The sequence below is a fragment of the Sarcophilus harrisii genome, chromosome 4 (assembly GCF_902635505.1).
Source record: "Sarcophilus harrisii chromosome 4, mSarHar1.11, whole genome shotgun sequence".
Classification (NCBI taxonomy): domain Eukaryota; kingdom Metazoa; phylum Chordata; class Mammalia; order Dasyuromorphia; family Dasyuridae; genus Sarcophilus; species Sarcophilus harrisii.
This window is the reverse complement of record NC_045429.1, coordinates 31,708,783-31,721,094: the sequence shown is the minus strand read 5'-3', so window position 1 is coordinate 31,721,094 and position 12,312 is coordinate 31,708,783. Positions and strand designations below refer to the sequence as shown.

The 12,312-nt window shown below is 38.7% G+C and overlaps 1 protein-coding gene across 2 annotated transcripts in view; it reads right to left on the bottom strand.

Moving 5' to 3' along the window:
- The window catches only part of EVI5 (ecotropic viral integration site 5), a 206,301-nt gene extending 194,791 nt beyond the window's left edge, over positions 1-11,510 (bottom strand). The window contains exon 1 of one of the 2 annotated variants that reach the window (XM_031969307.1): positions 11,399-11,510. In XM_031969307.1, the coding sequence (XP_031825167.1) occupies positions 11,399-11,452 (54 nt within the window). In that variant the 5' untranslated portion in view covers positions 11,453-11,510. The remainder of the gene's footprint in view (positions 1-11,398) is intronic. The other variant, XM_031969313.1, reaches the window with a different exon arrangement.
- Between the last annotated feature and the right edge of the window lie 802 nt (positions 11,511-12,312).

Here is a 12,312-nt window from a genome sequence, read left to right as displayed (position 1 = left end):
CTTTCTACCTCCATCAATCAACAACTAAAAGTGAGTTGCCCAACCTCTGCCTGCCTCAGTTTCCTCAACTATAAAATGGCAATAATGATGGCTCTCCCTCCCAGGGTTATAGTAAGAATCAAATGAGATAATAATTGTAAAGAGTTTAGCACAGTGCCTGGTACATAGTAAGTGCTACATAAATGTTAGTGATTATCATAATTATCTTCAACCATAAATATGATAGCCATGGCAATTTCTTGGATAGGGGAGTAGCATAATAGAACAGCACTTTAAGAAAATCACTTTGGCAGCTCCACAAAGTATAGATTCTAGAGAGGAGAGATTTAAAGAAGGAATAATAACTAGCTCTTCTGTACTAAAGATTAGTATAATTTAAGTAAACATGTTGGTCATGTAAGAAAAGAGAAGAGAACAGAATGAGAAACGTTGTGAAGCTAAAAGTGAAAAGATTCAGTCGCTGGCTATGTGGGGTCAGGAACAGCAGTTAAGAATAAATTCAAAGTTGTGAGGGATGATAGAACTCTTTATAAAAATAAAGAAGTTCAGAAGTGGGGTGGGCTTGGGGGAAAAGATAACAAATTCTGTTTTGGACATGTTGAATTGAGATACAAATGGGACATCCAAATCAAAATAAACTATAGGAAGTTCATGATGTGTGACTAAAGCTCAGAAGAGACTAGAGCAGGGGTCCTCAAATATGGCCAGTGGCCCAGATGCAGCAGCTGAGAACGTTTATCCCTCTCACCCAGAGCTATGACGTTTCTTTATTTAAAGGCCCACAAAACAAAGTTTTTGTTTTTACTATAGTCCGGTCCTCCAACAGTCTGAGGGACAGTGAACTGGCTCCCTCTTTTAAAAGTTTGAGGCCCCCTGGACTAGTGACTACAATCTCTATGAAAGTGACACTCATTTTTATATATTTACCCCCAATCTGCCTCTAGAGACATCTGAAACTCAGAATTCCTTATCTTTTCTCCAAAACCTGCCCCTCTTCTAAATTCCCTATTGCCATCGAGGACATCTCTGTCCTTCCAATTACTCACTTTCACTACTTTGATGTCACTCTCTTGCCAAATCTTGTTAATTCTGTCTCTCCAACATCTCATGCATTTGTCTCTCTTTCCTCTCAGACCCATCGCCTTTCGCCTGTATTACTACAATAGCTCCCTAATTGACCTGCCTCATGTCTCACCACTTTCTAAATTATCTTTCATGTAGATTTTCCTAAAACATGAATCTTGCCATGCCGTCCTCCTCCTCAATAAACTCCCATGGCTACTTATTGCCTCTAGAATCAAATAGAAACTCTTTTGTTTGCCATTTTTCACAGTCTGACTCCTTCCCCTCTTTCTTATCCAGAAAAATGCAGTTACACATGACTCCCCTTCACACACTCTACAATTCAAGCATAAACAATGCTGTTCTCACACATAACACTTCAGTCCTGTCTCCACCTTTGTATGTGTAGTCTTCTCCTTCAGTGTAAACTCCCTAAGGGAAGACACTTTTTCTGTATTTCTATTACTTAGCACTCAATAATTTGTTCCCACAGTCATGAAGATGACTGCAGCAGATCCTGTAGAACTCAGCTTCTTTTTTTTTTTTAATTTTTAATAGCTTTTTATTTACAAGTTATATGCATGGGTAATTTTACAGCATTAACAGTTGCCAAATCTTTTGTTCCAATTTTTCCCCTCCTTTGCCTTACCCCCTCCCCTAGATGACAAGATGACCAATAAATGTTAAATATATTAAAGTATAAATTAAATACAAAATAAATATACATGTCCAAACAGTTATTCTGCTGTACAAAAAGAATCGGACTCTGAAATATTTTACAATTAGCCTATGAAGGAAATCAAAAATGCAGGCGGGCAAAAATAGAGGAATTGGGAATTCAATGTAATGGTTCTTAGTCATCTCCCAGAGTTCTTTCGCTGGGTGTAGCTGGTTCAATTCATTACTTAGAGTTCAGCTTCTTAAACGGGGGTCATGATCCCATATGGAGTCTCACAGCTGAATGGGAGGGTGGCAAAATTAGGATTTATGATCAATAAATGGTGATACTGTTTTATATCTCTATTCCCTGGGGTCATGTAAAAATTTTTCAAGTGAAAATGGATCACTTAGAACTTCATCAAGCTTCAAAGGCAACAAGGTCATCCACTGCCAGGCCATGGCCAGTTGTCTTGACTATTGTCCTGCCACTGAACTTGAATGACTCAAGAAAACAGAATGAGGCTGACAACTTCATGCAATTCTGTTTCACTTACATCTAATTTCACATACAAGTCAAGATATCACTCATGCTATCATTGGTCCTTTCTTAAAACAAAGGACAAACAACATAGTGTCTGGCACATAGTACAATAAATGATGATAGATAGATAGGGAATTCTCTACATAGAAATAATCACTAACCCAAAGGAACTAATGAAGTCGCCAAGTGAGATGATTTCTGTAAAGAAGAGGACTTAGCACAGGGCATAGGGCAGTCAGTCATGTAGGAGGAGAAGCAGGAGACTGCAGGGTCACAACAACCCAGAGAAGCATAAGTGACCTGTGAGAGAAGGCAGTCAGCAACCCACTGTATGCATCAAATAATGCAGAGAGGTGGAGAAGGAGCATTTTTAAGTCTGTCAAATTTGACAATTATCATTGGTCATTCTGTAAAAAGCAGTTTAAGTTGAATAGTGAGGCAGTAAACCTAACTAGTAATTATTAAAAATAATTACATTTTTAAAAGATTTGAATAGCAATTGAGAGAGAGATTGTAGAAGCAATAAAGAATGATAGCTTTTTCTAGAAGTTTAAAATGAGAAGAGGCAAAAGATAACAACTTGAGAGATATTAATAACTGATATTAATAACTATGATCCCTCTTCTAACCCTTTGTTCATGCTTTATTCTATGGCTGGAATTTTCTTTTTCTCCCATTTTGCCTGCTGAATTTTCTCCCATTCTTTATTTTTTTTTAATTATCTAACATTTTTTCCCCCTTTTTACATCTTACTTCTCTTTCCTTCCCCCATTGGAAAAGAAAAAAGAAAAACAAAACTCTTGTGTGTGTGTGTGTGTGTGTGTGTGTATACATATACCTATATGTGTGCATGTGTATATGTATATATATAGAGAGAAATAGAATGGCCACATTCATTCAGCATATTTGGTTCATTTTCTCTCTCAGAAGCCAGGAAATATTCTTCACCATCAATCTTCTGCAATTACGATTGATTATTGTGTTCTCAAATTGTTCAGTGTTATTTGTTTTTCCAATATTGTTGTTCTAGTACAATTTGTTCTCCTGGTTCTATTCACTTCACTCTGCATCAGTTCATATAAGTCTTCCCAGGTTCCTTTAAAACCATCTCTTTTATCATTTCTGATGGGAAAATAATATTCTATTATAGTCACATATCATAATTTGTTTAGCTATTCCCATTCTGTGGTCATCCCCTTAGTTTCCAGTTCTTTAACACAACAAAAAATCCCAGTTAATCTTAATTGCATTGGCTTTGTTTGTGCAGTTATAATAAAGTTTATGTACTCAACGTTGCATTAACAAGTCTACCCCCAACCTCTGACTTAGATAATGCCTTCTCAAAGAATCCTTCCCAGATCCTTGGGATCAATATCACCTCCCTCTCAGATCTCAAACAGCTTTTTGTTTTCATCTAATCACAGAATATCAGTGCTGGAAAAGATCTTTAAAATCATTAAGGAAAGAGAGTACAACCCTCTCTTTCCTAGAAATTCCTAGAATTCTGGAGTTGAAGACAAGGAAAGCTCGTATTTGAATTTCACCTCCACCATTTTCTATGTGTGTGACCATGCTCAACTCAACCTCAGTTTTATCATCTATGAACGGGGGAACATTAATGTTTTAGGTGCCTATTTCAGAGGGTTGTTTCAAGAATAAAATGAAGGGATGTAAGTAAAGCATTTTGCAAACTTTAAAACTTTACCTGAGAATCAGATATAACATTATATAGACCAGCCTTAAGATACTAACTGTGTGACCCTGGGCAATTCACTTTATCCTGTGTACCTCAGTTTCCTCATTTGTAAAATGAGCTGAACAAGGAAGGGATCAATCACTCCAGCATCTTTGCCAAGAACACCTTAAATGGAGTCACAAAGACTTAGACATGACTGAACAATAACAACATCCCCAAAATAGAAAGATGTGGAAACTGAGACTCAGAGAGTTCGTGATATGCTCATGGGCATGTGATCAATAAGTGGCAGAGCTGTGAGTTAAATCAGGTCTTTGGAGAACAAATTATTTTCTCTACTGACAGTCCTCCAGTACATTTATCACATGGAATTGTACATTAAATTGTAAGATTCATAAGACAAATTTTAATTTTGACTAAAGCCAAATACAATCTTTGGCATACAGAAAGTATATTAGATAGTGGTGGAGGGGTTGCTGCAAAACATAATCATAGCACAGCCTGGACACCTTCTTCACAAAAGCTTCAGACTTTGTCCTTTCCATTTTTACTCATTGTTCTAAGGAGAGGATTTGACATTCCTCCTGCCAGTTGCTGTATTACCTAACATCCCAGTCTCACCACTGACTAGCCCATTGCACAGTCCCAGGGTTCCATCTACTATACCACTTAATTGCCCTGGTCCTCAACTTCTTCATTTGTAAGATGAGGAATTCAATTAAAGGCCCCCTTCCTATTATCTATGCCCTATAAGAAGCTAAAAGACCCTCTGATGGCAAATATTGATAGATAGATATAGATATATCTGAATGAATTAATGTAGGAGAAGCATTTTGAAAACCTTAATGTGCTAATATAAAGGCTAGCTATAATATGAAGGTATTACCTGTTGTTAAAAAAAGAAATCTTGTCACAACATAGCATTTCCACTCTTTTTGTTGTTGTTTGTTTGCATTTTATTTTGCTTCACTTTTTCTCTTGTGCAGCACAATAATTGTATAAATATGTATGCATATATTGGATTTAAATATATTTCTACCATGTTTAACATATACTGACTACTTGCCATCTAGGGGAGGGCGTAAGGGAAGGAGGGGAAAATTGGAACCCAGGGTTTTACAAGGGCTAATGTTGAAGAATTGTCCATGTATATGTTTTGAAAAATAAAAAAGCTTTTAATAAAATTTTTTTTAAAAAAAGAAATCTTGTCCATCCAAAGCATTTGGACTTGTTTCTATTCTAATTCAAGGCCTGAAGACAGAGAGACTAGAGGCAAGTGGCATTAGTGGCTACTTTAATGGATTGGGTCATCATAATTATATTCTGGGAAAAGTCAGAAATATTGTTCCAAAGTCCTATAGAGTCATGTACAAGAACAGATATAAAGTGAAGTGAGCAGAACCAGAAAAACACCGTGCACAGTAGTAGCAATAGTAAACAATGAACAACTGTGAACGACTTGTTTACCATCAGCAATACAATGATTAAAGGCAATTCCAATAATGCTATCCACCTCTAGAGAAAGAACTGATATTATCTGAATACAGACTGAAACTTACTCTTTTTCTCTTTTTTTCTTTCTTCCTTCCAGTCTTACACAAAATGACTAATATTGATGTGTTTTACAGGATTGCACAAATATAATCTATATCAAATCACTTACTGTCTCAGGGAGAAGAGAGGGAAGGATAGAATTTGGTACTCAAAACTAAAAACAAACAAACAAACAAAAACAATGTCAAAAATTGTTTTTACATGTAAGGGGTGGGGGATAAAATATTTGCAAAAGGAAAAAAAAGAAAGGAAGGAAAGAAGGGAAGCATGGAAGAAGGAAAGAAGGAGGCGGGGGGGGGGGGGGGGGGGGGGAGCTTAGAGCCAAAAGTTTTGGGGGGAGATCTGAATTTAAATACCAGATTTTTGGACCTTAGTGTCCTTACCTATAAAATTAGGAGGTGGAATTAGCTATCTGCTAGATAAGGATGCTTCTATCTCCAAATCCACAACCTAATTTCACGAGGTTAGTTCACTCTTACAAAGCCATAGGAAGGATTTAGATACAAATGCTGAGGACTATTTCCTCAGCTTGTATCAACATCAATATGAATGCTTTTTCTATCTTCATCTGAGATTGGAGCACACAGCAGCTCTCGGCCCTAGTATCATCTCAACCAACTTTTCGTTTCTGTATGAAATTGCCTTTCCAGTGACATAGATTCAAGATAATCTACCCGCAAAAGTCTTGTCATGAATTCTATTAGCCATTCATTGCTTCACCCTCACTGCTCACCCACAGCAATACGATTTCCAGGGCAAATGTCTAAGAGTTGGGTAAGAGTCACAAAGAGACAGATTTAGTCTGGTCATTGAGAAAAACATTGCTAATAATTACAACTATCCCAGAATGGAACGGGCCATTTCCAGAGACATTGGGCTCTCCATCGTTGGACATCCTCGAGCAAAAATTGGATGATCTCTTATCAGATAGGTAATAGCTGGGATTCCCATTCAAGACAGGCTGACCTATCCTGTGATTAGCAGTATTTTTATTTGAACCCACTGAAAGACTTTGTTCATAGTCTCTCAAGTATCTGCATATTTTTCTATTGTGCAAGTGGAAATATGGGAAAGCTGGATTGTGGGATCATAGAAAATATTCATTTTACTAGTCTTGATAGTGTTAGGTACTAAGGTCAGTAATGGGACAGTGAGTGGAGCACCAGGCCAGGAGTCATAAAGACCTGAGTTCAAATCTGGCTTGTCTCTTACTAGTCATTTAACTTTATTTGCCTCCCTTTCCTCATCTTCCAAATGAGCTGGATAAGGAAACAGTAAACCACTCCAGTATCTTTGCCAAGAAAACCTCAAATGGACCACAGAGTCAAACATGACTGAAAACCACTAAATAACAAGAAAAAGGGCAAAAGAGAAATACTGTCTGGTTTGCCCAAGAGTAAGAAACTTTGAAAATTTATTTAGAATTGTGATACTTATTCAAACTGTTCAACCTGTTAAACCTCCAGGAAGACTGAATGTCACTGAATTAATTAGCTAGCACAATATTTCAGTTGCCCCTCAGGTGGTACTTTGCTTGAACCACTAGCCCTATCCCTCCATGAGTTCATAGGGTCAACTACAACTCTAAGTGATTTGAAGGCCTCATTTCTCAAATATATAGAGAACTGAATTAAATTTATAAAAAATAAAAGCCATTCCCCAATTGGTAAGTGATCAAAAGATAATAAGTTTTCAGATGAGGTCATCAAGTTATTATATTTAAAAAAAAATTCAAAGATTGGAAGGAATGTGGAAAAAAATGAAACAATGCATTCAGTTGTGAACTGATTCAATTATTCTATAGAGCAATTTGGAACTATGTCCAAAGGGCTACAAAATGCATACCCTTTGACCCAACAATATAAATTAAAAAAAAAAAAAAGGAAAAGGATCTATATATACAAAAATATTTATAGTAGCTCTTTCCGCAGGTCAAAGAATTGGAAAATGAGGGGATATTCATCAATTGAGGAATGGCTGAATAAATCGTGGTATGTGATTATGATGACATCAGTATTGTTCTATAAGAAATAATGAGCAGGATACTCTCAGAAAAACCTGGAAAGTCTTCCATGAGCTGATACAAAACGAAATGTATGTGTACAAAGTAATAGCAGTGTTGGAGGGGGGATTGATCAGCTGTGAATGGCTTTGCTATTCTCAGCAATACAATGATCTAAAACGGCTCTGAAGGTGTGGTCAGGGAAGACCAGCCTCTCTGGGGTTAGGGCTGCCGATCCCTTTCAAGGGCTGCTTTCCACCTTTGGTGCCCACCTGATCTACCTATCACCTGTGGCTACAAGAAGCCGTAGCATGCACAATGGTCACACCTGGCACACCATTTCAGCAGACAGGCTAAACCAGGTTGATGGGAACCAAGGGGTCTCAAACCCTACAGTGAGGTAGAGTGTCCACCCAAAGCTTGTGAGACTTCTCCTGGTAGAACAACCGTTAAGGCAGGTAAAGCTGGTACGATGGAGTGCTTGGAGCTCGCTTAGACCTCGAAGACACTGCCATCAGTCATCTTGACTGACCTGCCACTGGACAGTGATGGCTGTGGAAGCGTGAGGCTGATTACTTCATGCAACTCTGCATGGGTGAATCAAATTTAGATCCAATTTATGGTGAATCAAAAGATCACTATACCTTATGAAAAATGTTATCCACACCCAGAAAAAAACTGATTGTGTCTGAATATAAATTGAAACATACTTTTGATTTTTGCTTTATTTTTCTTTAGGACTTTTGGGGGGGGGGTGGAATCTAGGTTTTCTTTCACAACATGACTTATGGTAATGTTTTGCATAGCTTCACCCATACCTTCTCAATGAGGGCAGGGAGGGAGGAAGGGAGAGAATAAAGTTTTAAAAACAAATATTAAAAATTGTCTTACATGTAACTGGGAAAAAATAAAATACTAAACTAAAAAATGTTTTTAAAAAAGCATGTCTCTCTTTGTATCCCCAGTCTCAGCATAGTACTTAGCATACAGTAGGAACATAATATAGATGCTAGTTGACTAACTCATTGCAAAAGACCCTGATGTTGGGAGATTGAAGGCAAAAGGAAAAGGACATGGCAATGGATAAGATGGATAGATGGTATCATGGGAACTTAAACTTGGAGAGATAGTAAAGGATAGAACTCCCTGGAGAACAGTGGTCTGTGGGATCAGGAAGAGTGGGACACCAGTGAACTGAACAAAAGTTGACTGACTAACCCCACCTGGGTTTTTCTCCACTAAGATTCAACATCTCAGCATGTTATTGTAGTGCATTGTATATAAATAGTTTTGTTTTATTCTTGCTTCCAGCCATGTCCTGACTATGGGACACTTGGTTCAATAGTAACCGACTCTCTTTGACCTTGTGGACCACACTGTCCATGGTCTCCTTGGCAAAGATACTGGAGTGCTTTGCCATTTCTTTCTTCAGTGGACTAAGGCAAACACAGATTAAATGACTTGGCTGAAGTCACGCTGCCAGGAAGTATCTCAGGAGTCTTCCTGACTCCAGGCCCAACATCCTTCCCACTGAGCCATTTAATTATCTCCTCTCATTTCCTCTCCCAGATCTTTGGATGTGACTGTGGGGATTCCCAAACACAAATACCCATAGCTAACGGAGAGAAATAAGGAAAAAGGATATCTTCACTTCTAAATAAGGAAAACCAGGAGAGACAGAGATGGAAATTAGATGGAAATCTCCCTTTCCCAGCTAACCAACCCAAGAGCATTCCCGGTAACTGGTCAGCAGTCCCAGCAACTCAGGCTGCTTCCTTCTCACTGCTTCCACCTCTCTCTGTTCCAGAACCCACATCCCTCCCACAGGGCTGGTCTCTGGAGGTTTGTTCACCTGTTTATATCTTCATGTAACAGTATCTTGGTCCCTCTCTCTTATCTGGTTCATGGAAAACCCAAAGTCTAAAGTCAAGGAGAATGGAGGAATGAAGAAGGGAATTCAGCCCTGGAGACCGCAGTATACAAATGTCAGCTCCCTTTATCCTGTCAGGAGACTTCTTCCAGATACAAGCACATCCCCCAGTGAGGAGGGAAAGACCATCCTCTTCTGTCTCCCAGGTCCATCAGAAATCACTCTGTCTCTCATCTCTGAATCACCATCACCCAGGCTCCAAGTCAAAATACAAATTCAGAAAAACAGGGCTTGCCTTGTTATAGAAGATTAAATTTACCCCACCAATTAAATGAGCCCTTTTTGCACAAAGAGAATTTGCTTAAGGGTTCAGTTTGCAGAGGCTCCCCCTATCCAGAGGCTATTTTTAAAATTTCAGGAGACTGAGAGTTTATTCTATTTCCTTGGTAATGAATTTCCTTGAAATTCAAAATGTCCCCCATTATGACACCTGCCATTGTGGTCACTTAAATGGAATGCCACATGGAGCTGAATGGCTTGGATTCAAATCCTGACTTCCGCACTATATTAATACCTGTGTAACTGTGGGCTAGTTTCCTCATCTGTCCAAGAAGTAGACTGGATTAGATCAGGAGTTCTTAACCTTTTTTTGTGTCATAGATACCTATGCATATGTTTTTAAATACATAAAATAATATACAAAAGATTAAAAAGGAAACCAATTATATTGAAATACAGCCTTCAAAATATTAAAAATTTCAAGATCATGGTCCCCTTGAAATATTAACAGCAGTAACAATTTTTATATAACATTTTGCCACAAGTTACTGTTTTTAGTCCTTCTAATAAGCTGATGGGGGGGAGGTATTATTATCACCCCCATTTGACAGATGAGGAAACTGAAACCCAAGGACTTGCCCACAGTCACACAGGCATTAATATAGTGCAGAAGTCAGGATTTGAATCCAAGTTCCCCAAGTTCAGGGGACTGGACTACTGCTAGTAAGTATCTGAGGTAATATTTGAATTCAGGCCTTGATGATTCCAAGTCTATCCACGTGGCCATGGATTCCCTTTAGGAAGACCAACTTAAGAACCCTAGAACTGGAGGATCTCTGAGGTTCTTTCTAGTTCTCTGAGGTCTCTTCTGGCTCTAAATCTATGATTCTCTAAAATTATGAGTTGCCTCTTTGTGGAGGTAATTGTTTTGCTGTTGCTCCAAGAGTTCCCTATATCCATGAACTCATATACCTTTCCTCCAAAAAAAAAAATGCTAAAATAAAATTGAAGTTTTTTATTTTGAAAGCCCTTTCCCTAAAGATTTCCAGAGTCTAAGCTACTTTGATTCAATAATTCTGAGTCACAACCGCAGTGTATTACCTGTAAAAGGTACCTTAGATTCTGCTCCCCTCCCCCTAGTTTTGGTTTAGGCCTCCCAGAGAGCTCCCTAAGGGAAGGATCTGGTTTTGTTTTGTTTTGTTTTTTGTTTTTCGGCTCTTTTGGTAACCCTAGAGTTTAGCAAAGTACCTAGAGCATAGTAGGTGCTGCTTAATAAGCTTTCAAGTCTAATTGACAATCCCCAGAATAGGTTTACATCTTGGAGATCAGCCCTGGGATCATTAAGGGAACAGATCATCATTTTCCTGAGCCAGTGGAGCTCTCCAAAAACAAAACCAAAAAAAAAAAGCTCAAAGCAGCCCAGATATCCACCAGTCTCTACCGCAATTCTTTCTCCAACATTATCAGCTGCACGTTCCAGCAAGAATGACAAGATGGTGTGGAATTACAAAAAGCTGCCGCCTCGCCATTAGTCATATGAATTCCTGGCTGGCCCCCTGCTCCCCTAGAGCGAATCAGATGAAATAAATCCTTAAAATGAAACCTGAGAAGTAAAAGCTTCAGCTCCTATAGGGTTTTTTTCCCCTTTTTCAGAATAAACAGGATCCCAAATCTTAACTGAAGCACAGACCATTCATTTTTTAGAAATAAATTCAATTTCCAGGTAAATCTTACCTGTTTCCCAGCGTGGTTTCCAAGGGCAGTAGTCATCTTGAGAGTAACCATCATAAGCAAAGAGCTGGGGGAGATTGGGATTTTGAATTACATTTACAGCTGACTCATGGGGAGTGGTTTATGCACACTCCACCCAGATCCGCACTTCTTTTCCTCCCACCATCAATTTGTTAGGGATCAGGTCTATGGGAAGCTGGGATAGTGGAGGACTTGGAGGGCTGGAGCCTACAGTTTCTCAGTTTTGCATTTTGTTTTGATTAAAAATGGATGGAGTTTTAGCCATCATTTAACATTGTTAGTTCATTAGAGGCAAATTCGGAACTTTTGGCTATGGGCTTTTCAAAATAGATGGCTCCAATTTTTGGAACTTGTTCTCTGGCTAACTCCCCCTCAGTGTTAGTTGGAGGGATTTCAAGGGATTCTGCATTTATGTTTTCCTTTGGGGCTGTTCTTTAAATGGTAGCTGGAGTATTAGTACATTGCAAGCTTCTGTGTTCTGGAAGACGTATATTTACCCTCCCTGGCCATTTCCAAACCTTGGCCCACATTTCCCCCAGCATCCTCATCAGCCCTTTCCTTCCAGAATTTGGCCCCTGGGACTCTGGGCTCTATCTAATAGGTGCTGCTAGACCTTCTCTTGCCTGGAACCAAGCCTCCTAGTCACCTGCGAAGCCATTCCCTTTCTGTGATGTCTTCCTCCTGTGGGATGAGAAGCACTTAGTATTTGTATCTCTAGACATAGAAGTGGCAGCGTGGTAGTGCAATAGATATATAATACTACGCTTGGAATCAGAAAAACTGTTTTTCCTGAATTCAAATCCGACTTCAGACCTTTACTAGCTGTGTGACTCTGGGCAAGTCATTTTAACTCTATTTGCCTCAGTTTCCTTATCTGTAAAATAAGCTGGAAAAGA